General features: G+C 43.5%; 1 protein-coding gene across 1 annotated transcript in view; it reads left to right on the top strand.

Annotated features, from left to right (window-relative positions):
* Positions 1-26,665, top strand: part of SUZ12 (SUZ12 polycomb repressive complex 2 subunit) — a 53,898-nt gene extending 27,233 nt beyond the window's left edge. Inside the window, exons 9-16 of the mRNA XM_060253198.1 lie at positions 9,376-9,481; positions 11,012-11,189; positions 20,704-20,795; positions 21,189-21,332; positions 21,790-21,947; positions 22,800-22,998; positions 23,951-24,030; positions 24,352-26,665. Coding sequence (XP_060109181.1) covers positions 9,376-9,481; positions 11,012-11,189; positions 20,704-20,795; positions 21,189-21,332; positions 21,790-21,947; positions 22,800-22,998; positions 23,951-24,030; positions 24,352-24,697 — 1,303 coding nt within the window. The 3' untranslated portion in view covers positions 24,698-26,665. The remainder of the gene's footprint in view (positions 1-9,375; positions 9,482-11,011; positions 11,190-20,703; positions 20,796-21,188; positions 21,333-21,789; positions 21,948-22,799; positions 22,999-23,950; positions 24,031-24,351) is intronic.
* The last annotated feature ends 466 nt before the right edge of the window (positions 26,666-27,131 follow it).

Here is a 27,131-nt window from a genome sequence, read left to right as displayed (position 1 = left end):
AATAACTGACTCTTACAATAAGTGACTGAGGCATACTTGCCACCTCACCTCCATTTAAAATACAAGTTACTCTGCATACAAGATGACTAGTGCTTTCCTCCCTACAAATTAGTGCCCAGAAATTGGTACCACAAGATCTTTCAGAAACACAGGTAGGGATACTGTAAGTTTGACTTGGCACAAGTGGCTACTGCAGTCTTATTCTTGTGTTTCCACTTCTGAAAGAGGTTTAGCACAAGCAGAAATTTTGTGCTGGATCCAGTCCACTGATATATAATAATGAATACAAATGTTGTCTGTTGGAACTTGAATGTCCAGAATAGGTAGGCATTTGAGCTGTCATGTGTCCTGTTCCAGTGTGTGGGGGGTGTCTTCTTTACTTTTGTACATTATTACCTTGTTGCTTTCTGAAACATACCATTTTCAACATTACATTTTATTTAATTAAATAATGAATATTTAAACAATTACTTCTGTCTTTAGGAAGCAGAATCAATAATCTAATGCTAATATTGCTGCAAATTATATCTATCTGTTTTTTACATAGTAGGATGAATTGAGAACAGACCTGGATGCTAGCATCAGTCTGTGGGATGGTAGAGGGGAGACTAGTAGACGAGCAGCAGGAGTGATAGCTAAAAAATGATGAAAGTTCGGCAGAAGACTAGAAACATTTGAGAACAGCAACTTTACATTAATAAGGACCCTGTCTTATAGCAACCAATCACTTCTTTTGCAAGCCATTATTTTGCCTTGGGAGATTACCTGAGCAAGGAGAAGATGAGATTGTTTAGATTTAACTTTTTTCCTCACTGCTAGATGCCATGTGGGGAATTTCATGAGAGCAAGCACTTGGCTTCTCAATACTGATAGCAGAATGAAGAGTTTCTCTTCTCTGGCACTGTGGATCCCCCTCCTGACTAGGAGAGATGATCAAGAGTACAGCTGAATGATTAAAAGACTGAAATTAGAATATCTTCTTGGAATCTTTATAAAACTGTTTGGGTTGAAATAGGCCTTGCAGCAATCAGGATAGAACTGAATAACTCACTTTAACTATTGCCCTTGTATTAGATAAGGCTCTGAAATCTTCCTGTGACAAAGCTGATTCTGAGTTCAGTTGATCATTATCCCATTCTAATTTGTGATTCAGTTTATTGTCAGTTGGGATAACGTCAGAGTTTGTATCTCCTAACAGTTTGCAATTGGTCTCCATCAACTGACTCCTGTTGTTGCTGCATGGCAAAATCTTTTCTGTTAAATTCCATATCAGTTTGCCCACTCCCTCATCAATAATGGCTGCTACTTATTGTATAATGGACTTAGTTGTAGGCTGAAGCTTTATTACATTTGGTGCTGTTGATGCAAAAAACGTAGAGATGGCATTTATGCCTTTTAACAGCAGATTGCATTGGACTGTCTAGTAAATGAAGAATGGCATCGGTGGTATTCACCATGGAGTGGGAGGTGAATACAACAGTGCAGGGCTCTCAAGCACTGTTTCTGAAGTGTAAGAGAAATGCTTCTGTATTCCTTGATAAGGAAGGTTTTTTATCTGATTGTGTCATGAATTTCATGCATGCTACATTTGTCATGAGGCATAGTACTATAAAAAGTTCAGAGCCTCTTCACTGGGAACTTGAATTTGGGCATGATAGTGAGAGAGATTTATTGTCAGCTTTAAATGGCTTAGGCAAGGTTGTAGTTAATAAGGGGATCTTTACTATATAAATCATAAGATGAATGCCTCCTGTGTGAATGCTGTTCAGTACAACCATAGCTTTAAAATAAATTAGGTTACTGCTATCCTGAACTAGAGTGAAACATTTCTTGAAGTAGACAGCCAGCCAGCCCATATCCCTACTTTTGCTTATACCCCTCTCAACACCACTTCTGTCAGTCTCTCTCTTTCTCCCACTTCTTTTCTTACTTATGGCTTTCTCTTCTCTCTCTCCCATCATTCTGACTCATTCTTTTTTTCTCTTTCTCCCTCCATCACCCCAAAAACTCTATCTTCCCCTTTCCCCCCCCCCCTTTGCTTTTTCTCTGGCCATGCTGAGATAAGCCATGTGCAGGCCTGCAGTACTCACAGGGGGGAATTCCCTTCCCTCGCTTTCTTGTGGGCCAGCACCCAGCTTGACTCTCAGGCCTGCATTTCTGCTGCTGGCAGGCCAGGCACAATATTGCGCTGCCTGCCGGTGGCAGCATGCCAAGCAAGGCTCCTGGGTTGCATCAGTGGCATGCCCAGTGTGGTTGCCAGTGGGCCCAGCATGGCTCTTGGGCTGTTTTGCCACTGCTGCTGGGCCCAGCATAGCTGCTAGGAAGTAAGTGTGTTCTCTGTGGTTGTGGAGAGAACACTTTTTAATTTGGGGTCTGTGGAGAAACGCCATCTTAGAGTGTTGGTGCTTCATCCAAAAAGGCAGGGATCAGTAAATTCCTCAGCAGGCTTTGTAGCCTCCCTCCAACCCCCCCTCCCTTGCAGAGCCAAACCAACAACTCTAGGGGGAAAGTCTCCTAGAGAGGCAGGAAGTGCTTTTGTTCTTTGCATGTGTGTTAGCAGGAAGAGAAGGGCAGTTGGAAGCCAGCGCTCGAGCGAGCATGTGGTGAGCAATGGAGGCTCCTGCCTGGGAGGCCCCAGGCAGGCAGACTAAGTGAGTAATTCACAAGACAGGGCAAGTTTAGATCAGGGCCAGCAGGACGCGTTTATAATCAACTTTTCTTTGTTATACTGGTTGCTGTGCTGTGCTGGGCTGTGCTGTGCTAATTTTGTAGATGCAACTGTTTTTGTTTTGTTTTTCTTCCCCTATTGTTTTCTCTTTTAAATAAATGTTTTTTCTGTTTAAATACTGGCAGTCAATCTCTGTACCACATAGATCCCCAGACCGCTTTAGACCACGCTGGGTTGAGAAGGGGGCCCCGGGGAAGGGGGAAGGCATGCAGTTGGATAAGGTGCCAATCCTCCAGGGGTGCCCCAAAGAAGCGCTGAGGTCTCTGTAAAACCCAAGTGCAGGGTGGCAGAGGACCTTGAGGCCTGGCCTCACAGCTGGAGAGGGGGATTGGGAGTCCTGTTCCTCTCAATCTGAACCCCGGGACTGAGCAGGTGGTGGCAGCGAGCCCAAGGGGCAGGAGGAGAAATAGCTCCCTCCAGGAGTTGGCGACTCCATAGGGAGCTGACGGGACCAGGTCTGAAGGTAGAATCGGGCCGGTTCCGCCACACTTGGCGGCAGCGGTGGGATAAGAACAAACAGAGAACTTGATTGGCCAGGCATTTTTGCTTTTTTGATGCGTGCAAGCACCCAGAGGAAGCAACAGAGGTTTTGTTTTATTTTCGGGTCAACTGGAGTAGGGAAAGTTTAGCTAGTTAGGATGGAGCGTGCTAAGATGCGGGAAATCCTGAAGATGACAAAGCCACAGCTCCAGGAAGAGTGTGCAAAGCACAAGCTGGAGTGTGACAACCTGACTGTAGCAGATATGCAAGTCCTCCTGTTGGAGCATCATCAGCATGCAGGGGCACCTGCAAAAGTGCCCCCTACCCAGTCAGAAGCAATCTTGCGGCTACAGTTGGAACTGGAGAGAATGCGTATCGAGGCGGACCGAGACCGCAGACGGGAGGAACGAGAGAGAGAGGAAAGACAAGCAGAGATCCGCAGAGAGGAGGAACGAGAGAGAGAGGAAAGACAAGCAGAGAGGGAGCTGAGACAAGCTGAGCTCCGCAGACAGGAGGAAAAAGAGAAAGCTGAGATCCGTAGACGGGAGGAAAGAGAGAAAGCTGAGATCCGCAGACGGGAGCGGGAAGAGCAACGTCGCCATGAGCTTGAGGTGCTACATATGGAAGCTGAACTAAGCAAAGAGATCCAAGTCACCCCAAGGACTTTGCAGTGTACCAAGAGGGAGAAGACCCCTCCATATACCTCTCCAACTTTGAGAGGGCAGCCAAACAGTGGGGGATTGCAGAGGAGGACTATATGTCTTACCTCTGTAGCAACCTGACTGGAGAGCTTTCAGCCATCTATCACAGCATGCCTATGGAAGATGGGGGGATAACTTTTGCGGCCTATAAAGCCACTGTATTTAAAAGGTTTAAACGGGGGCCAGACCACTCCCGAAAGCAGTACAGGGGTTTGGCTCCACAAGAAGGTAAATCCTATGCTGAATGTGGGGTAATGAAGGAACAGACAGTTCCAGTGTTATTGGGCCGGGATTTGTTGTTTGGCCAGTACTCTATCAATGCTGTAACCCGCAGCCAAACCCTCAGAGGAAAGTGGGAGGAGGAAGGCAACTTTAAGGAAGCCGCCTCACCACCAACCAGGGAGGGGGAAATAGCCCAGGTTACTGAGGATGAAGAGAGGGCAGTCACCCAGGAGGGGGAGGACCAGCCTATCTCAAGTCCTGGAGTAGGGTGTTCCCAAGGGGAAGAGGGGTGTAGCTTTCCCCAAGTGCAGCAAGAGGCTGTGGATGTTCCTAGCGAGGAAGGGAACCTGTCTAGCGTAAAGGATGTGCAAGCTGAAGAGACCAAGGTGGAGAGTGGAGATTTCACAGGAGGTTCTGAGAGCAGCAAGGCTAATGTGGGCTCAGAGGAGCACATAGCTGAAGGCTTGGGGGAACGGGAGCGGTTCCAGAAGGGGGTCCGGAGCGGCCCTAGGTTGGAACCGGTTCACCAAGTAGCTGTGGATCAGGAAGTGGGATCGTCCGAGACGCTCTCAAAACAGGTCGTCTTGAAGCAGGGCAGACAGGAATCCTGGGAAGCTGTGGGACCTTCCAGGCAAGAGGGGGGTCAGTTGGGTAGTGCTGAAAAACCAACCGAGGGGACTGAGAACCCAAGCCAAACCCTCAGGGGAAGGTGGGGGGAGGAAGGCAACTTTAGGGAAGCCACCTCACCACCAACCAGGGAGGGGGAGGACCAGTCTGTCTCAAACCCTGCAGGAGGGTGTGCCCAATGGGAAGAGGGGTGCCAATTTCCGCAAGGGCAGCAGGTTGCTGTGGAGCCTTCCAGGAAGGAAGGAGCTCAGTTGGCTGACACTGAAAAACCAACTGAGGGGGCGGAGAACCCAGATCAAACTTTGGCTGAGTGTTCTGGAAACAGTGGGACTAGGGGTGGCTTGAAGGAACAGATGATAGGAAGTCTGGGGCAGCCAGAAATGTTCCTGTCTGAGGTTCAAAGTGACCCTAGGCTGGAAACACTGTGTGAGGTGGAAAGGGACCAGAAAGTGGAGTTCTCAGAAGCTGAGACAGGGGATAGGGTGATGGATGTCCTGCCACTTCATACTGGTGAACGGAAAGTGGAATGGGAGGGACCCCATATGATTGTGGATGATCTGGACGATGCTACCTGTGTGGGGGCTATGGAGAAAATGGGAAGGGCAGTTAAAGTGGTGCAGGTGAATATACCACAGCCATTCTCTGAGAGGTCCATGGTGTTGCATATAGGTAGGAAGGAAGGAGACAAAAAGAAGCTGGGACAGCCATTGTTTGGAGCACCAGAGGTAGTTTTCTGGGAGGACAGAGTGGACAGAGGGAACATTCCACCAATGAGGGATAAAGAAGAGGCAACTGTGTGGGAACTGGGCAGTTTCCAACCTCATATGTGGGGCCAGGAATTTCCTCCTGTGATGGACCACTCACCCCAGCAACAGCAGCAACGAAGGGAGAGCACCAAACTCCAGAGGTGGTCCTGGGAGATGGAGGAGTACATCTTAAAGACTGGACATTCCTTCTGAATGCAGCAATGCGACTTGTTGTCCAGAAAGGACATGGGCACCTAGGGTGCTGGACTTTGTGTATTATTGGAGAAATACCTGAATGTTTGTGTAATATTTTGGTTAATGGGTTTCTCCTTGTTTGATTGGATTCTGCTACGGGGTCACCTCTGTAGGAGGCAACCCCTCCGGCTCAGAATTTAAGGAGGGGGACGTGTGGAGAAACGCCATCTTAGAGTGTTGGTGCTTCATCCAAAAAGGCAGGGATCAGTAAATTCCTCAGCAGGCTTTGTAGCCTCCCTCCAACCCCCCCTCCCTTGCAGAGCCAAACCAACAACTCTAGGGGGAAAGTCTCCTAGAGAGGCAGGAAGTGCTTTTGTTCTTTGCATGTGTGTTAGCAGGAAGAGAAGGGCAGTTGGAAGCCAGCGCTCGAGCGAGCATGTGGTGAGCAATGGAGGCTCCTGCCTGGGAGGCCCCAGGCAGGCAGACTAAGTAATTCACAAGACAGGGCAAGTTTAGATCAGGGCCAGCAGGACGCGTTTATAATCAACTTTTCTTTGTTATACTGGTTGCTGTGCTGGGCTGTGCTGTGCTGTGCTAATTTTGTAGATGCAACTGTTTTTGTTTTGTTTTTCTTCCCCTATTGTTTTCTCTTTTAAATAAATGTTTTTTCTGTTTAAATACTGGCAGTCAATCTCTGTACCACATAGATCCCCAGACCGCTTTAGACCACGCTGGGTTGAGAAGGGGGCCCCGGGGAAGGGGGAAGGCATGCAGTTGGATAAGGTGCCAATCCTCCAGGGGTGCCCCAAAGAAGCGCTGAGGTCTCTGTAAAACCCAAGTGCAGGGTGGCAGAGGACCTTGAGGCCTGGCCTCACAGCTGGAGAGGGGGATTGGGAGTCCTGTTCCTCTCAATCTGAACCCCGGGACTGAGCAGGTGGTGGCAGCGAGCCCAAGGGGCAGGAGGAGAAATAGCTCCCTCCAGGAGTTGGCGACTCCATAGGGAGCTGACGGGACCGGGTCTGAAGGTAGAATCGGGCCGGTTCCGCCACAGGGTCAATTTAAACTTCCCTGTTTTGTTTTGTTTTTTACTTTCAGATTTTTCTGCACACCCAGGAAGGTCCCCCAAGTGTGACAAAAAATCTCTTTAGCCTCCCCATGGCCCAAGCCACAGATTAGATCGGGGTGGCCAAACTTGCATATTAAAATAGCATGCAAGCGTTTTTGATGTTACCTGTCAAGAGTGTAGATACACACGTTTTTGAATAAAGAAAGTGTTTTGACCAGGTGTCCCCAAGCTTTTTGAGCCTGTGGGCATTTTTGGAATTTTAAGGGGGGAAAGTTGAGCACCACTACAAAATGGTTGCTGCAAAAAGTGAAGCCAAACAGAATTTCCCTCCTCCCCTTATAAAAGTATCATAGAAGGGGCATGAAATGGAAAGAGAGCCTGAGGGTGGAGGGAAAAAGAGAAGGGAGAATAAAAAAGAACTAAAGATTAACGAAGGAGTGGAACTAAGGAAATAAGTCCTCCTGATCTTCTAGTGGCTGCTATTGCAGCTATGTAAAACCCTTTCCTTTCAATGAGGACAGTAGGGATGTGCATGAGCCTAAAAGGGGCAGTTTGGGGTGGCACACAAACCAAACTCCAAACTGAATCAACCCAAGCTGGCCCCACCAGAGCTGGTCTGGCAAGTTCAGTTCCCGTTTTCTTCCAGCCATAGCTCACCATGGCCAGGAGAAAGGGGGCGGGAACCCCCCAGAAGGGACTCCTCTTCCACCTTTCTCTCATCTATGACTTGCCCAGGCCAGGAGAAAGCCTGCAAAAGGATGTCCTTTCTCCCAGCCATGGTGCCATGACTGGGAGAAAGGGGCTAGGGATCACCCAGAAAAGGTTCAGTGGCTGGCAGCCTTATTTAACCATTTGGTTTTGCTCCGTGCCACTTTGAAAAACTGTGAGGGGGAGCAAAACTAAAAGTTAAATGGCTGCAAGCATACCTGTTCAGCTGTTAAGTTTAAATGGTTGGCCCTGACCAGCAGAATCGAACTGACCAAAATTCCGCTAAATGTTTGTGGAAGGTGTGTTCCCCAAATATCAGTTCCCAGGTTCTGAACAGCCCGAATTTTGACTAATGAGCTGATTCAGGCCTATATCTAGAGGATAGCCAGTTATAAGTCCTGCCTACTTTTTGAAAAGCTTAGTAGGTACAAGGTGAGATACTGGCGGACACCAAGTTGGGGGACTCTGATTTAGAGAAACAATCTCATACAATCACAGTAGAGCTAGCAACAAATTTGGATATTATGTTACATTTATGGTGTCATATGAAAACATACTGACTATAATTACAACATAGATTTAAGCAGATTTGTTTAAATATGTCTACATATGCACAAGTATAACTATCCAATTCTGTCAGTTGTCTTACATAAAAACTTTCAGACTACACATTTTGAGTGACTTAAATTTTTATCTTAAAGCATGTCACTCATTCCAAAAGAGAATATTTCATGCAATTGGTTTGTTTAAAACACCTCCAGATTTCCAGTTTAAAAATGGTATGAGAGTCAGGACTCTTTTCCCACTTTTTCTCTACCATTCACATCTCTGATCTTGGAATGTGTACCTGGGAAAGCAATACAGTTCCTTGCTGATTAATAACTTATAGTTGGAGACTGGTTGACCGAGGGGTGGGAGCTTCCAGAACTCACCTTTGAAAAATGAGGCATGGTTTTAAAAAAATAATTATTAGAAATTCAAAGAGGGCTGTGTGTGCTCGAAGCACTTGTGTAACACATAAAGGATGCACAAAGGGCTTCAGTGGAGAAAAAAAGAGCCTGAAAAGACACAAGGTTCATGTGGCCTGGGTCACAACTGAGGTATATATGAAGAATAATTTACAATGCCATATATAAAACCAAGATACATATGTGACAGCTCCTGTAAGTCAGCTGAGGAGATCTACACAGCATCTTAAGATTTTGGGGAACTGGGCTCTTTAAAATAAAACTTCCCTGTCAGTTTTGAGATATAGTTGGAGTATGAAATCTTTGGGGTTTGCTGCTGTGGTGAACATGGAAATCAGAGCCAGGAGCTATAAAAAACAAAGATTATTTATATGTAGTTTGTTTTTAAATAACAGTTCATCAGCACAGATGTCTAGATAGTCACATAAAAAGCCTGGCTGAGGTACTTAAGCTAGTTATGGCTGCAGGTTGTGATCTGAATTCTGTTTAACACTTTTGGTTACAAACAGGCTTTCACTGCTGGTCTACCAGGTTGGATCCTTTTATGCACATGCAGGATTCCACCCATGATAGCCTACCCTTTTTTAAGAATCAGGCTAAATGGTAACAGGTCTATTCATCACCAGAGACAGACCTCACCACTGACTACTGTGTCCTGTCCCAGAGGTAGAGTTAAACCACTCCATCACACTACCTGGCAGAGCTAACCTTTAAACTTTCTGCTCTTTTGCTGAGGCAGACCCAGACTGCTGCTGTGCTTTCCTCACACATTCCATCCTCTCGCTAAAAGGTGATTGGATGCTGAAGCAGCCCTCCCGTAGGCTAAGTCTCAAAATGGTAGTTGGCAGTTTTACTTCTCTGGGCAGGACAGCCTCCTGTCTGTCAAAACATGGCCATTGAATATCAGTATGTATCTTTTTTTCCCGTGTAACAGACGACTTCAGCTTCTTGATGGAGAATATGAAGTTGCTATGCAAGAAATGGAAGAGTGTCCTATTAGTAAGAAAAGAGCAACATGGGAGACGATACTTGATGGAAAGGTATGAGGCGTGTTGCTTTTCTAGAAAGTCATCTTTAAAAGTATATAAAATAAACTTTTTTATCGTTGTTGTTTCTAAACCACCCTCCCCCAAAGAGCTCAGGGTGGTGTACATAATATGCTTCCAGTCTTTAAAATATGTAGCACCTGTAAAGTAGTGGTTCAGCCTTTCAATCTTTGCAGTAGAAGAGACAGGGCACTGGATTTGGTCTGTGGAAGGTTCTGATACATGTGTTATGTGTTATTTCCCTTCATTCCCTTGCCACTCAGCAGTCCATTCTGGCACTAGGATAGTTGATTCTGGGGGTTGCGGGATCCATATAGCCACAGAATTGGGAGGCTGAAGGTAACAAAATTACCCTTGCCTTCTTCCTCTTGCAGTTGAGAGGAAGAGTGATTTCAGCCCGTTATCCTCCATGTAGCCAATGATCCTCATTCTGTTTGTGTAAATCCTACAGCCCCAGGAATCAACTGTCCTGGGAGCAGGAAGGGCTGATAAGGTGTTGAAAAATCCAAGATCCTTGTGCCCATGTATCACGGAATCTCAGGGGTTCTTTTCCTTCCCTTTTTTAGGAGGGAGATAAAAGTGATAGCATTCTGATAAACTGTTGGGAATATCTACCTAGAGTTACTGGACTCTGTAATTTGGTGAACATTAAACAGACAAGCGGTCCCCTACCCTGTTTTACGTAACTAATTTGATACAGAATTGAAAAGAATCAATTTACCTGGAATGTTCTAAAAGAAATTTACAAGGAGAGATGTACAAGTGCAGTAATCTCTACTGGGCAGAGGTTGGGAATCCATTTGCACCCTCACACACACATGCAACCTCATTGTGCATTTATGGTATCCCCTTGTGGTACATACATTCTTGCATGTACTCTTTCATGTGTACCCTCTATAATTTTTCAGCCTCACTGGTAGGGGTTAGTTAGTCTGGGTAGTCAGTCATAGAGAGTGATGACTTCCTCATGTTCTTGCTTTAGAAAGTATGTCCTTCGATGTCTCCCCTCCCATGTTGGCATGAACGGAAGGAGGAAGGAAGGCTATGGAAGACTGGTATTCTAGTGAAATATGAATCTTCATGACATCCCTCTTTTGCAGTTTGAGAATACCAGAACAGAAAGGATGGAGGGACTTATTATTATTATTATTATTATTATTATTATTATTATTATTATTATTATTATTATTATTATTATTATATTGCCCAATCCCAGCTGAAGCTAAGATCAGCAGTCCAGTTCCTCATACATATGTCCAAAGTTATTCTCTTTCCTTGGCACTGAGTAGCTCACCAAGAGGATTCCAACATAAGGGTGTAACAAAAGAGGAAGTGTGTCATACTACATGTCATTGCAGCATCATAGCCATCTTGCTGCCCCCTCATGTGATTTGCTGTAAATATGATAAAAAGTCATATTTTATAACTTCTAATTGAAGACTTTGCTATATTTGACTTGGCACTTAAATGTCTCTTGAAATGCCTTCTGTGAAAATCTCATGAAGTAATATGCTTTTATTTCAGAGGCTGCCTCCGTTTGAAACATTTTCTCAGGGACCAACGCTCCAGTTTACTCTTCGATGGGCAGGGGATGCAAGTGATAAACCCACAGCTCCTATTGCCAAGCCCCTTGCAACACGAAATTCTGAAAGTCTCCCTCAAGAAAACAAGCCCAGTTCCGTTAAACCTGCTCAGACAATAGGTAAGTGAATACTTAAAGTTGGTAAATGTCAGTTATGCAAACACCCACTTGCTTATCTCAGGTGCCTTCCTTGTTGCAGTTCTTAACTGTTCTAATATGTCTTGCAGACAAACTGATACAATGCATGCTGATTTTATGGCATTTGCTCAGATTTGAGGGAAGATTATACTATGTTGAAATGTAGTAAGCTGATCAATGATCTATGTTTGACTGGGGAAAGGTGATCCTGTTGTGTCAAAATACAGAACATTCTTGCTTACCTCCTGGAAGGCTTGTCTGTGGGAGTTCCTATCATTCCAGAGCTGGCCCATCTTCCCCTCTTTCAGTTTTGTTTCTCAGCCCAATTCAAAGTGGTGGGGATGACCTTTAAAGCACTTGGTGGCTAGATATAGTAGAAGTATTTCTGTATGCAACTCCTTGCATTCTGCAAACAGTAAATAAAGCCCTAATCTGCTTTCTAATGGTAGAGAAGCCTCTTAAATTGTGACACTCTAGAGGTCTTTGTGTAGAGTTTTTTGCATAGTGTGTGTTGGCTGTCTTCTACAACTGTTGCCAGCAGCTTAACATACCGTTATTTTTAAATGTTATTCCTAACTGTTGTTTAATTCACTATCTTGTAGATCTGATAGTTGTTGATGTGTTTTGCTGTCTTTTTTCTGTTTTATATTGGTTTAAGCTGTTGAGAAAGTGATTCAGATTGTATAAATAGACATGGTGAAGTCCTTAGAGCAGTAGAATGCAGAACAGGAGTTGAGGTGTATTCAAATGCCTTTGTTACTTTGAAGTTGATAGTATGTAAGAACACTTCACTACTTAGGTTTATGTTTTGTTTTTGTGTCTATCATCTAATTTGATGAATTGTGTCCATATTCAGATAATTAAAATTCAAGATGATTAGCATTTAGCTGCCAAAGTATTATATTAGGTTACCTAAGTACTATAGTGAGCGGAATGCATTCGTTTTTCTAACAGAGTTGCCAGATTGTGGTTTATTTATTTATTTTTAAATTGGTTGGGAAACACCCTACAGTTAGTACTGTATAGTTCTGCAAGCATGGTCATTTACAGTAATTATAAGAGTTTCCATTTTAGTTTTCAACAATCCATATGTGAACATTTAAGGTTTTTTATGAAATGAACATTTAAGGTTTTTTAAATAAAAAGGTGCTTAGGTGAATTTTTAGCCTGAAGAATCCTAAATTATCAAGCTGTTCTCTAAGCCTTGCCCCCTGCTCTTACCAATAGCCCTAAAGGCTAGTGGTGTCCATTTGGGAGTACAGGCATTTGTATTGTGAGGGAAGCCACTATTCACAATTTGTGCATTCTCTCTTTGACTGATCAGCCATATATTCACATATTCAGAAGCCTGTTGAAACAAAGGAAGGATAATTCTCATTAGTGGTGCAGATTTTTGAAAGTTTTCAAGCGTTGCCTTTTGGTTTTGAACTTTTTCTTGACACTTTCTCTTTTTCTCCTCAGCAACCTGTTAACACTTCCTACAACACTTCCTATAACAGATTGGGAGTCAAGATTCAAACTGTGAAAGTATTAGTATTTTAAAATGTTTCACCAGTTTCAAGCAATGCTAGAAAACTTGCCTTAAAAAGAATTTGGTTCTGTTTTGAGAATAATTTGCATAGGAATGATTGAAATAGTGTGTGTTTTTCAGGGACCTAGTATAAATGTAGGACTTCAGTGATGTGCTATCACACATTTAGAAGACAGTAACAGTGAACATAAGAGAAGCCATGTTGGATCAAGCCAATGGCCCATCAAGTCCAACAATCTGTGTCACACAGTGGCCAAAAAAATCAGGCACCATCAGGAGGTCCGTCAGTGGGGCCAGGACACTAGAAGCCCTCCAGTGAGGAATGCATTATCAGAAACTCCTGAAAACAGGATAGAATTGGGGGCTTGCTTACTGCACTATCATACTGGTTAGTTTAACTACATTTCAGTTTATAGGATGATGTACTTTAGAAATGCATGCTGTCTCATTGTATAGCGTGCTTGTTGTACATAGACTACAAGGACAGAGTCCTATACTGTAAAAGTTGTTGCAGTTAGAACTGCAAGACAATATTACCAACTTCTTAACCCAGCATAGGGTCGTCAAATTACTTCTGTACAATCGCAAGCAAACTTGTCAGCTAGGCTTTAACTTTGGTTAAGTAATGGTAAAGAGGAACTCTTGGTTAACCTGAAACATAAGGCCATTGTCAGTATTTGCTTTAAGCTGATTGGAGGGAGGGAATTTCATGACCCGCACCAAATGTCAAGAATAGTTAAGAGCTCAGGAGCACTAATTCTGCCTAACAATACATGTCAAAATGTACAAGCTAACAATTGTTCTTAGAATTGATGGAGTTTTAGAGGACGGACATCCATTTAACTTGCCTGTCATTCCATATTGGCCACTGTAGCGTAGCTTGGTGTACACTTTAATGATATATGGCTCAGTAGAAATGGATGTATTTTTTTTGGTGGGGGGGAGTATATTTTAGATATGTTTGCCTGCTTAAGAGCTGCAGAAACCTTTTTGTTAGCTGATGGTTGAATTAGCCCAATACGGTCACAATCACTGCCTCTTGATTTCGTGGCATTAGCTTCAAAACTAGAGGAAGGAGAATTCAAAATACTACACAAAAAGTAGAAATGACTTTCTCCCTCAGAGGTTGTCGGACATCTCTGTGGGTTATTCCTACTGTTCCTTCAGGGAGGCAGGAACACTTTTTTCACCTTCCTGTTGGCGCCTTCGGAATAACCCCGCCCTCAGTTTTGTTCCTGCCTCTACAGGGAGCAGAAGCACAAGGCTAGGCTCAGCCTTTTTTCTCTGTTTCTTTTTCTAAATTTCCTTCCATATCTCTCTTTTCCACATCTATTTGCCCCTCCTTTCCTTCTGCCTTTTACTGGCCAAGACTTCTGAGGAAACTTACCCGGGTCGTTCAGAATGGCCTGCAGTAGGGACGGTTTCCTATCTGACAAGGAGGGAGAGTCGCGCGCCGCGCTTCTAGCAGCGCCGACTCACGCCAAAGGTGCCGACTTGCCTTCGCGGCTTGTTCGCGCCCTTCCCGACGCTGCTAGTGCCAAGAAACGGCGCGTAATGCAGGCCCAGGCTACGCTCCTGGAGGCGGCAGAAAGCAGCGGCGGCCATTTTGGAAGTGCGGAGCATCGCTCTCACACCTTCCACCCCCCAATAGCAGGCACTCCGGAGGATCGGAACTACCTGCACACGCACATCGACGGCTTCCAGGCTGGGGGTAACGTACAAATGGGCAACCCTCTGAACCCAGAGGCTATGCTATTTATTAGAAGAGCCATGCAGGAAGAAATGGGCTCCTTTTGCGCCCGCATGGGGCTTCTCCCTCAGGGTCCAACCCTTTCTTCAGAGCTTCCCCATTCCTTCTCCTGGCCCACCAAGGCAGCGCGGAAGGCCCCAGTGCAGTCTTCCCAGTCCCTATCCTTTGAGCCTGAGTCTATGGCATCTGGCTCTGACCAGGAAGACAGGGAAGAGGGGGAATGTTTCTCTGAGGAGGAACAGGAGGAGGTCAAAATTCCTGAGCAGGCTAGTCGTTTCTTCCGTCAGGAAGATTACCAGTTTCTACTGGCCAAAACGCTGTCGGCTTTAGAAATTCAGGAGGGGCCCATAGACGAGGAAGCTAAGGGGGCTAAGTCTAAGAAGTTTAAGTCTAGAACCAGCGGAAATTCTGAGTTCTTGCCCAGGGGGGAAACGTCTGAACAAGTCTTCCCTTTTCCAGAATACTTTGAAAAACAGGTTAGAACAGAATGGGAAAAACCAGCTTCTCTTAAGCAGTTTCCTCACTTAGTGAAGAAGTTATATGCCCTGCCTGCTTATACCAACGAGTTGTTACAAGCTCCAACTGTGGACGGACCAGTAGCAGCTTTACAGTCCTCGGGACTGGTTTCAGAGGATGGCCAGGGTTCTCTTAGAGATCCCCTGGACAAAAAAGCTGAGGCGACCTTGAAAAGGTTGTATGAATCTGTGGCCATGATAGTCAAGGCGTCCTCTGCGGCCTCCCTGGTTTCCAGGGCATCCATCATCTGGGTACACAAGTTAATCCAGATGTTACCAGAGGATAGCAGACGCATGTTAGAAGGTGCCTCACGCATCCTTAAGGCAGCGTCATTTACAGCTGATGCCATGTTAGATATTCTAACATTTGCTTCCAAGATCATGGCCTCTACCACTGTGACTAGATGCCTTCTGTGGCTTAGGGCCTGGCAGGCTGACTTCCTCTCTAAGTCCACGGTGGCAGCTTATCCTTTTCAGGGGGACCGTCTCTTCGGGGACGTTTTGGACAAGATCCTAGTAGAGACTAGGGATAAAAAGAAGGCCATGCCCAAATCCATTAGGAGGAATGAAAAGAGGGGCCCTCAGTCCTTTCGGACCCAACATTCTTTGGCCAGATATCGCTCTGAATCCAAAAAGTTTAATTGGGAAACACCAAAGAGCTCCTTCAAAAGAGGTTCATTCGGCTCCAAATTCAATCGCAATAACTTCTCCAAGATGGACAAGCCTGACAGAGAGGCCAAGTCCAAGCAGGCATGACTACAGTCACTTACCGGTGGGAGCTCGACTACTCCACTTTGCAGAGACCTGGGAGGCCTCCCAGGCAGACCAATGGTCTTTAGAAATCGTGCAAGGGGGTATTCAATAGAGTTCCATCGCATTCCACCAGACAGATTTGTCAGGTCTCCTACCCCCAAACAGACACACAAGCTTCTCATCACCACAAAAGCGATTCAACATCTCATCGACATCCGAGCAGTCGAGCCGGTCCCAGGGTTGGAGAGGGGGAAGGGAGTGTATTCCATCCTTTTCACCATACCCAAGAAAAATGGGGACTGGAGGGCCATCTTGGATCTCAAGTTTCTAAATCGCTACGTCAAAGTACGTCACTTCAGGATGGAAACTTTGAGATTCATTATGGACTCTCTCTTGACAGGGGAGTACCTCACTTCCATAGACCCGACCGAAGCTTATCTGCACATACCTATCCACCCTTCCCATCGTCGATTCCTAAGGTTCGTGGTACTGAATCAACACTACCAATACAGGGCCTTACCTTTTGGTCTGTCAACAGCGCCCAGAGTTTTCTCCAAGATGTTAATACATCCGATAGCCCAGCTGAGGAAGCAGGGGATCCACATTCACCCCTATCTGGACGACCTCTTCGTCAGATCCAGCAGCAAAGAGAAATCTCTTCAGGGTACATCCCTGGCAATTCAGTGCCTTCAGTCACACGGGTTCCTGGTGAACACAGAAAAGAGTTCACTTCACCCGACACAGAGACTGGAACATCTAGGTGCAGTGATCGACTCCACCTGCAATTCGCTGTTTCTGCCTCTGTCCAAGGCCAGGTCCATCAGGGATTTGGCTACCAAGGTCATCCAGAGCAAATCAGCACCACTGATGTTGCTTGCCAAACTAATGGGACTTTTGATATCGACCATAGACATGGTTCAATGGGCCAGATTCCACTCCAGACCTCTTCAATTGTTCCTACGGCCATTTCAGCTTCAGATAATGGAGAGAAGGGTCTTAAATCTGTTAATTCCTTTAAAGGTCAAGAGGAGTCTGCTATGGTGGACGGATCTGTCTCACCTGCGCCAGGGCAAATTGTTCCATCCTCCTTCTTTCCTAGAGCTGTTCACGGACGCCAGGCTGGGGGGCCTCTCTTCAGGACAAACCAGTCCAAGGCAGGTGGTCCCACACCGAGAGTCAACTCCCCATCAATCTTCTGGAAATCAGAGCCATACGCCTAGCTCTGGTGGCCTTCAAGACCCAAGTGTTCCAGAAGCATGTCCTTGTCAGAACGGACAACATCACAGCCAAGGCGTATCTGAACAACCAGGGGGGTTCCAGATCCTCGCAATTGCACCGGGAAGCATCAAGGATTCTGACATGGGCAGAAAAGAATCTGGCCTCTCTCAGGGCGGAACACATCAGAGGCCAGGACAACATACAGGCAGACTGGTTAAGCAGACAGGAAATCTGCGAGGGCGAGTGGGCCCTCAGCTCAGACATATTCGATCTCATCTGCCAGCGTTGGGGTCAACCAGAGGTGGATCTGTTCGCTTCAGATACAGTCTCCCAGTTACCAAGGTACTTCACAAGGTTCTTCCATCCAGAGGCCGAACAGACAGATGCCCTGTCAGCCACCTGGCCTCCAGGTCTCTTGTATGCGTTTCCTCCGGTCCCTCTCATTTCTCGAGTTCTGCGGAGGGTGAGTGTGCTTCAGGCGGAAATCATCATGGTAGCTCCCTATTGGCCACGACGTCCGTGGTTCTCAATGTTGACAGAGCTATCAATAGACCTCCCGATGTCGCTACCAGTTTCTCCCGACATGCTCCATCAGGGTCCGGTGTGGCACCCCGACCCGGAGTGGTTTCATCTGACCGCGTGGAGATTGAGCGGGAGACGTTCAGAAGTCTAGGTTACTCACCGGAGGTGACGGATACTATGCTAGCGTCAAGAAGACCCTCCACAGTCCGCATATACAACACTACCTTGAAGGCCTTTGTCCGGGGGTGTCGTAGAAAAAAGGTTTCCTCGCTTAATCCCTCAGTGGCGGAGATACTAGCATTCCTACAGGAGGGACTAGATGCCAAGTTAAAACCAGCTACGTTAAGAAGGCAGATAGCTGCCCTGTCCACGGTTTTACCGGTCGTGGGAGGATACAGACTATCTCAACATCCTCACATTCAGTTGTTTTTGCAGGGGGCAAACTTGAAGTCTCCTCCGACGGTCCATCGCTTTCCATCTTGGCGGCTCCATACCGTTTTATTAGCGCTTACTAAGAAACCATTTGAACCTCTTCGAGAAGTGGGCTTAAAATGGGTACGAATGAAAACTCTCTTTTTAGTAGCCATTACATCGGCTCGTCGGGTTTCGGAACTGGGGGCCCTCTCAGTGAAAGCGGGTCTTTGCGTGTTTCACAAAGAAAAGGTGGTTTTGCGCACGGACCCCTCTTTCATGCCCAAGGCTGCTTCTAGGTTCGACCGATCACAAGAAATCTATTTACCCACCTTTTGTCCAGATCCCAAACACCCAAAGGAGGTAGTCTGGCATACTCTAGATGTGCGCAGAGCCTTGAAGACTTTCATTCTAAGATCGGAGTCAATTAGAAAGTCTGACTATATGTTCATTAACACTTCTCCTCCTAGAGCTGGAGACAAGATGTCTAATTCTTCAATTAGTACAGTTTTGAAGGCCTGCATTAGTGAAGCTTATAGGGCATCAGGGTTACAGGTGCCTGGAGCAATCACGGCACACTCGCTTAGGAGTGCCTCCACAAACGCAGCACTGCTGAATAGGGCGTCAGTCGAAGAGGTGGGTAGAGCTGCTACTTGGTCCTCTCTGTCTACATTCATAAGGCATTATAAGATACATTCCATGGCATCAGCAGATGCAGCATTTGGAAGAAAGGTATTGCAACATGTCCTGGGGGAGGTCAGCGATGAAGACCCACCCGATTAAAAGGGGACTGCTCTGGTAGGTCCCACAGAGATGTCTGACAACCTCTGAGGGAGAACGGCCCATTGGACTTACCGTGAGGGGTCCTTCTCCTCAGAGGTTCGGAGGACATCTCGCCACGCCCAGGTTCATTTCATCGCTTAGGTTTCTTTCTGTAGCCTATCTCCCTTGTACTGTGTTTCTTTCAGTATTATTGGAGTTCACGTTTACAGTTTGCATTTTAGTATGCGTTGTTAGTATGTTTATAGTCCTTCTAGTTAGAGGGAAGACAATAGTGCTTTCGGAGTCCCACAACTGAGGGCGGGGTTATTCCGAAGGCGCCAACAGGAAGGTGAAAAAAGTGTTCCTGCCTCCCTGAAGGAACAGTAGGAATAACCCACAGAGATGTCCTCCGAACCTCTGAGGAGAAGGACCCCTCACGGTAAGTCCAATGGGCCGTTTTTTTTCAAATTATGACATGGTACTTCTGAAGATTGCCACTTCATGAGATTTCAGGGTGTGAGCAGTTGTGTGCACTGCAGCTTGAATACATAAGAAAAGTGCTGAATAGGTTTTTAAGGAGAAAGTGGAATACCATGGTTTAGTATGCAAAATGAAACTACTTGGTTTCCTTAAGCCAAGGTAGACAACCAGTACCCTAATGGTTCAGTTATGTAGTAGCCTCCTATACCATGCCAGCAGAAGAGCACTTGAAGTTCTCTGGTTTTTCCGGTCCTAGGCAAATAATAGTAGCTAACAGCACCTAAAGCACTGGTCAGCACTGGTCCACAATGTCCTGCAAGTCTGTAGCATCTCTCTGTAATGAAAGCAAAAGCAACAGGGTCAAGTCCTGCTTTCACATGCCTGTGGAGAATCTTTTTTAAACTTGTAGCAGTTGCTCATACCAATGTAACGTTGCGTGGAGGGCAGTTGTGCAGTGTCCCACATGCCAAGCCTTAGAAGCAGCTTTAAAGGATTGATTTGTCTAAGGATAAAATTTTCACATTTGGGAAAGTGGTAGATTTGTACATACAAAATAAGGAAAACAAGGTTGTGGAAGGGAAACAAGTCCTGCAGGTGGTTATCAGTGGAATCTAAAAAAACAGTCCTCACAAACAAGCCGGCTTTGGGGACGCTAATCCTTTCTGCCTTGTATATTGTTTCCTTAATCTGTGATCTTTTTCATCAGCAAGCAGTTGCACTAGTATGGAGTAGTTAGATGGAAGTCCCTTTCATTCCCAGGAAGGCTGAGTGGGGGAATGAAATTGATATGAAAATGACATGCATTCAGCCACAATAACACAAGCGTTCATCCCTGACCTTTAGTCTCACTCATTATAACACAATACTTGAAATATCAGTTTGTCTTCGTCTTTGGGTTTTAGTGATTGCTTATTTTTCTATCTGTTAGGTGGATCTTGATAACTACAGTATATTGTCATGGGAATTTAGAGAGAAGAAATTACAGTGAAGAAGTCTTATAAGGATGTGTGTTTGTGTTCAACCTTAAGTTAACCATCTTATATACCGACCAGAATCTAGTGTTGTGTAGTAGATTGTATGTTGGGCTTGAAATGGGTAGGCCTGGGTTCAATTATCCACTCAGTCATAAAGCTTGATGGATAATCCTGGGCAAGTTGCAATGTTTTATAAGGACTGAATGATAATGAGCTCATTGTATGACTGCTAGGATTCAAACATGATAAAATACCTACATTTGAGGCCTGTGTGTGTGTTCCTAGTATTAACATAATTGATATTTGAATATTTATTTGGAAACAAATCTAGTGAGTATGTCCAATATAATAGACTGAAGCTCATGTGAAATGCTTGATCATCTATGACATGTTGTCTTAATTAGGGCACAATCTTGTGTTCTGAAGCACCATGTATAATGAGACCACTCAGTTGCATTTTACTAGACTAGTGTATTTATAACAGAAGGTTGGGAACTCTGCCTGCAAAACACTACAAAAGAATCGTGTACTGATTGCATGGAACAGCAGTACAGTTATTGACCTCCATATTCTCTTTCAGCTGTGAAGGAATCCCTGCCATCAGATCTGCAAACAAGAAAAGAAAGAGATGTTTCAAATGAGCCGCGGCAGAAACTGAGAATATTTTATCAGGTATCAATAATGTAATGTATGTGTTTGTTATAGTTTATTTAATCCCAATTTTTGTGAACAAGTTTTTCATACTGTATGGAAATCAGGAAGGCCTTGGTCATTTATCTGCATCATTTCGTGTTTGAGGTATGTCCAGCTATCCCACAGATTATAATGTTGGTGATGCCTATAGAATCTTTAAAAATTAGTAATATTTTTGCACACTGGAAGGTTTCACTTTGGCTTCTTTAAATTGTACTTCCTTGAGTGTCAGTGCTTGTCACACTGTGACACCCATGTGATATTTTATGAGACTTCCATAGGTGCTTGAAAAATCCATTGGGAATAAAGGTCCACTAATTAAATACAAGTAAACATATTTTGTGTGTTAACACAAACTTTTCTTTGCCCCAGTTCCTTTACAACAACAACACAAGGCAGCAGACTGAGGCTAGAGATGACTTGCATTGCCCGTGGTGTACACTGAACTGCCGCAAGCTTTACAGCTTACTCAAACATCTCAAGCTTTGTCATAGCAGGTTTATTTTCAATTATGTTGTAAGTATTCTTTCTTGATATTTCTCAGTGTAAAACTTTCCATTTCTCTGTTTGCATTATATGATTTCTGTACTGAGGCAGAAAGTCAATTTTAAACATATTTGGTATTCCTGAAGCAGGCTAGCAATACATAGCTGCAATATCTAATCAGAGTGCCTGCATCACCTTTTATGCTCCCAGTTGTATTGAAGTGATAGTGTGAAATGGTTTCATTGTGTTGCAAAAGGATGAGATTAGAAAAATCCTGACTCTTTGGAACACTGTTTAAAAAGTTTCTTATGCAGTTAATTCTGCTGCAACTCTGATATCCTGAAGTTTTTGTCTAGAATAAGAGGAAATTACCAAGCAGGGTAGAGATTCAGCAATTAGTGTTTCTGGGAGAGAACAGGTGGAGGAAGAACAAGTGTCTGATTGCCATGAAGTTGCTTATATTGTGCAAAATATTTATTTATTACAGTATCATCCAAAAGGTGCTAGGATAGATGTCTCTATCAATGAGTGCTATGATGGCTCCTACGCAGGAAATCCTCAGGATATACATCGTCAACCTGGGTTTGCCTTCAGTCGTAATGGGCCAGTCAAGCGAACTCCCATTACGCATATTCTTGTGTGCCGGTAGGTGGGAAGCTTGGTTTTGCTCTGAAATCATATGTAATTCTGCATTCACAAGATCATCCATTTTGTTCCATCTTTGACCTATCACTTGCACATTTCCCAGTCCAGCTGTAAAATGTTGAAGGATCTCCCTGTTGCCTTTTTTGGGTGGTGATCTCCCTGTTGCCTTTGTTGGGTGGGAGTGGGTTGGTGGATCCCTTTATATGTGTAATTTTGATGGATCTACTATTGGAAGCCGCCCTGAGCCACTTGTGGGAAGGGCGGGATATAAATCTTAAATAAATAAATAAATAAATAAATAAAATAAATGTATGTGCATGAATCTGTAACTTGGATTATGGAAAAAACTTGGTTTGCAGATTTCAGTTCACAGCTCAGTTTTAAATGCTCATTCTCTTGCGTTTTCTGTCACAGCTACTGTATAAATGAAATATTTCTCCTTATTGTGGCTGTTAAGGGTGGTACACCTAATTTCACTTCACACGCGTATGTGCTTATAAAATGAAGCAAATGGAGGTGGGCGTTCTGGCTGCTCTAACTTTTTGGTTTGCTGGAATTTGCTTGAGGCAGGTGAGAATCCCAGCCACTATCCAAGTTCTTTTGGGGTGGAACACTATAGTTCCATTGCCAAACTTGTCTGGTTAGAGTTCCAGAATACCTACTAGTTTCAAAACTGAAATGTATGTGATTTTGTTAATGTATTTCTGTGCGTAAGTTGCTGCTTGGATAGCAACTGGCCTGTGATTGGCCTGGATGTAAAAGCATGGTCTTCTGGTATCATTCAGCTCCTGTGCTTTAGATTCCTGCAGTATAGTTATTTATACTTATCAGACAGTTATTCATGTTTCTTAGACCAAAGCGTACAAAAGCCAGCATGTCAGAATTTCTTGAATCTGAAGATGGAGAAGTAGAACAGCAAAGAACATACAGCAGTGGACACAATCGGTTGTACTTCCACAGTGATACGTGCTTACCTCTCCGTCCACAAGAAATGGAAGTTGATAGTGAAGATGAAAAGGACCCTGAGTGGCTAAGGGAAAAAACTATCACGGTAGTTATTTGTGTCTCATTTTGAGTATGGTCCCACATGTGTATGTGTTGGGCACATGATCTGTGTGAATGAGCCACTTTCCAGACCAGACCCAGGATTCATATAAAATAGCCAGGCATAGGAAAGCAACCTCTCTTCTGCTGTCCCTCATGAGGCTACTAGGTCTCTCTGCTATCCCTCACTAGTTGAGTATGGCAAAAGAATGGTCACAAACCCAAGGATTGTGGGGGTTGAAACAGTGGCCAACAAAATGGACACTTAAGAAACATGGCAGCACTCTGCCGTATTGCAGGACAGGCCACTGAACACATGCAGGTTGTCTTAATCAGCAAGCTGAGGGATAGTGAAACAGCAGTATGTAGTTACTATAGTAGAGCACAGTTATGAGAATGTGCTGCAACTTGTTATTGTGCTAGAAAGCTTTCAAGGAATGCTCTTTCTTTTGAGGTTCCATCTTTACTATTAGATGCAGTCTCTCTATTTATCTTTCTAAACTTCTAAAGCAAATTAAAAAGCTTACGAGTATAGCTGAAGATTCACCACTTAGCCACTAGTGCCTTATGTTAAGCTCATTGAAGTGCTCATTCCAGTGATACTTCCCTCCTGGTGGTCTCCCACACAGAGTAGGAGAGGGAGCAGGCCCCTGCCTCATGCTGCTAACTGCTCTCCATACCGCAGGAAAAGTGAACTGGTGCTGCTTGGGGGATGTGAGCCCAATACCTTCTTCCAGTTTTCCTGCCCTTTCTAAAAAAGTTTAAACTGTACTTTTCCTTTCTTCCAATAAAAATGGTAAATAATAGTATGTGGGTTCAGCAAATAGATTTCCCTTTAGACTAGCTATGGTGTCCTGAGTATATGGTTCACCACAGAGAAACAGTTATGACTGTAACAAGCACTGGTGGGAAAATGTATTTATTTTGTTTTAAAAATTTAAATGATTGTCTCGCTGCAGCAAATTGAAGAGTTTTCTGATGTTAATGAAGGAGAAAAAGAAGTGATGAAATTATGGAATCTACATGTTATGAAGCACGGGTATGTTAAAAAGCTTTAAGTTACATTTCAATCTCACTTATTAGTTAAAAAATATAAATATGGCTACTGAGTTGGATTCCAAGCTGCCCGTTCAGACAGAACAAGTCCCTTCTGTGAGCAGAACACATAATGATCCAATCTATACAGTTGAAATGTGCTAATTTAAATGTTTTCATAGTTCTGATTGTGTAACATTTAAAACAAAAATATGGATTTGAGAAGCGAGTATTATGCAGCAGCTAATCTAAACAGAATGCTGAGAGAAACTTATATCTGTGAGCATAAATCCATAGTGATTTATTTTACTTTTTTATGTGACAGGTTTATTGCTGACAATCAAATGAATCATGCCTGTATGCTGTTTGTTGAAAATTATGGACACACAATAATTAAGAAGAACTTATGTCGAAACTTCATGCTTCATCTAGTCAGCATGCATGACTTTAATCTTATCAGCATAATGTCAATAGACAAAGCTGTTACTAAGCTTCGAGAAATGCAACAGAAGTTAGAAAAAGGAGAGTCTGCTGCTACCACAATTGAAGAGCTTTGTGAAGAACAAACTGTGACAACTAATGGCTGCAGTGAAATTAACATTAGGGAGAAAACTTCAGAAATGGATAGTACCTTGTTCATGACAAAACAGAATAGAAAACAGAAAATCTGAAGGGAGGAGTGAAGGCCATTCAATGGACATGTATTGAAATGACATTGTAAGAACCATGAACTCTAAGGAATAAAATAGTTTCCCAATGGGCACTGCTGGAAACAAAGGGTTTCAACATGGATAGTGTTAATATGGTTCCTATTGAGTTAATTATGCAAGTACTACATGTATATCAGTTCTAGTGATGTAATGACAATACTCAAAGTTTGAGCATGAAGAGCAATACAATTTTTGGGAATTTTAATTATGAACTGTACTGAATTTACATAACTTGAGTATATGTAAACCAGTTTTTATATAAAGATTTTTGCATCTGTACTCGGCTGTCTTTCCTACCATGGAGTTAAAAAAAATGGGGAAGGAGTTTGGGACAGTTTATGCTTTTGTACTTAAATTCTACAGGTTATCTTTTTATGGGAAATAATTCACCATTCAAAGTTTAACTTGGATCTCTTTTCTTTCTTTTTTTTTGGTTCTTATTGATGGGTGTCAAACTACAGCTTGCAGATTTAATAACACATTTTTAAACATTAAAATACAACAGCACTTCTTCATCTCACACCTCTTTGGGAAAAAACCTTTGCCTTTTCTCATTACAGACATGGGAAATACCATTTGAATAGCCAGTAGACTAGGTTTGTAGGTAACTCTGATCACTCAGTGTAATAGATCAAATCTTCTATCTACTTCTGCAGAACTGTCTAGTGTCTAGGACTTTGTTGTGGCATGTGATGACAAGCACCTAGAGGCTACAGCAGGCAGTTCTTGGATCTGTGCTATTTTGCCTATGTACAGACTGCAAGATCAGAGTGTGGAGTTGATCTGAAATAGCTGGATGCTACTTTTGAGGGGAAAATGCACTGTAAAATTGGACCAGAAAATGTGTTGCACTTCTTATGCAAGTATTCTGTGATGTATTGCATTCAATACAGATGCTAACAAAATAGTTTTTGTGCAATTTTGCACTGCTGTTAACACATTTTATGCATATGTTTACAGATTTTTTTCTTTTTTTCCAATGGAAAGTAGTTTCACTACTGGTATAGTATCAGCACCAAGGGTTTATTCCAGCAAGCACTGTGGTTGAGTGACATCACCTCATTTTTTTATTAAATAGTTCATTTTTCATATTCTTTATTTATAAAGGATCAATTATGTAAATACAGGTATTTCTAATTTTTTTATTTCATTCCACCTCCATAAGAAGGCAGTTCCCTATTTTTTTTGTTCATTTGGGTTTTGTTTTGTTCTTTTCCAGTTTGGGGTCTGAGGGGAAGGCTTTCTAATGTGGGTTTCCCCCCCAGAAATTTATAAAAACTGTAAATACTGACTTTGGTCCCTAAAGGTGTGTTTAACTGTGAGACTATTTAACTAATGGTGTGGATGTGATTCGTCATCCAGTATTAAGTTCTTAGTCACTGATTTGTGTCAATAGGAAAGAGGGAAACTGCAGCTTTCATTAGACTTCTTGATTTGCCTGCTCTGAGTTGTAGCAAACCCTAATTACACCTCTGAATAGCCGATAAAGCATTTCTCCTGGGCTTTAATTTGCTAATGCTGTGCACATATGTAAAGAATATATTTTAGGAGAGACGGTAGTTCTAGAACTATTGCTGATGTCACTTCTTAAGCAGTCGCGCTATTAATGCTTAAAAGGAGGCTAGCATTGTTTGCACAAAAAGTTGGTGACTCCCCAAAAAATTAGTAATGAAATTACTTCTGTCCGGTAAACTTTGTATGTCATGTCAATTTATAATAAAAGCTGAGAATCCCTTTGTTTCTATTTATAATAAAGATGGATTTTCTATATGTACCCTTAATGAGACTTTGAAGAAATCATGTAAACTGGGTGAACATTTGAATGGTACAGTAGATATAAAGAAACAATGTTTAATGGACCTTTTTGTTTTTACATTAAATGTTTTATTTGAAATTGGATTTTGTACATAAAGTTCAATAATATAAAATGTGCAACAGTGTTGTCTAATTATTCATGAGTAGCCAGAAAAGTATTTTGTGTAGAAAAGAACTCTTCATGTTTGGAACCAAGCACACACATTCTCTAAACATGCAGTAGTATTGAAAGATGAACAGACAGGGAGCAGCATTGTGTGTTGTCATCTGTAGTCTGAACTGAAATGGACAATCTGTGAATGCAAATGTCGTGTGTGTTATTATTAAATACTTCCTTTGCTTTTGCTAACCAATGGGGAACATGATTATGTCATGTAGATCTTGTGCATTTAAATCAGTGTTAGGATCGCTTTAGGCATGCACAGGGCTTTTTTTGAACAGGAATGCAGTTCTGGCTGGCTTGCCACTAGGGGATGTGGCCTAATATGCAAATGAGTTCCAGCTGGGCTTTTTCAACAAAAAAAAGCCCTGGGCATGCATAAATTTAATTGATAATTGTACAGTAAGCCAAAAGAGAGAT

The sequence above is a fragment of the Heteronotia binoei genome, chromosome 13 (assembly GCF_032191835.1).
Source record: "Heteronotia binoei isolate CCM8104 ecotype False Entrance Well chromosome 13, APGP_CSIRO_Hbin_v1, whole genome shotgun sequence".
NCBI classification, from domain to species: domain Eukaryota; kingdom Metazoa; phylum Chordata; class Lepidosauria; order Squamata; family Gekkonidae; genus Heteronotia; species Heteronotia binoei.
This window is presented reverse-complemented; position numbering and strand designations above follow the sequence as displayed.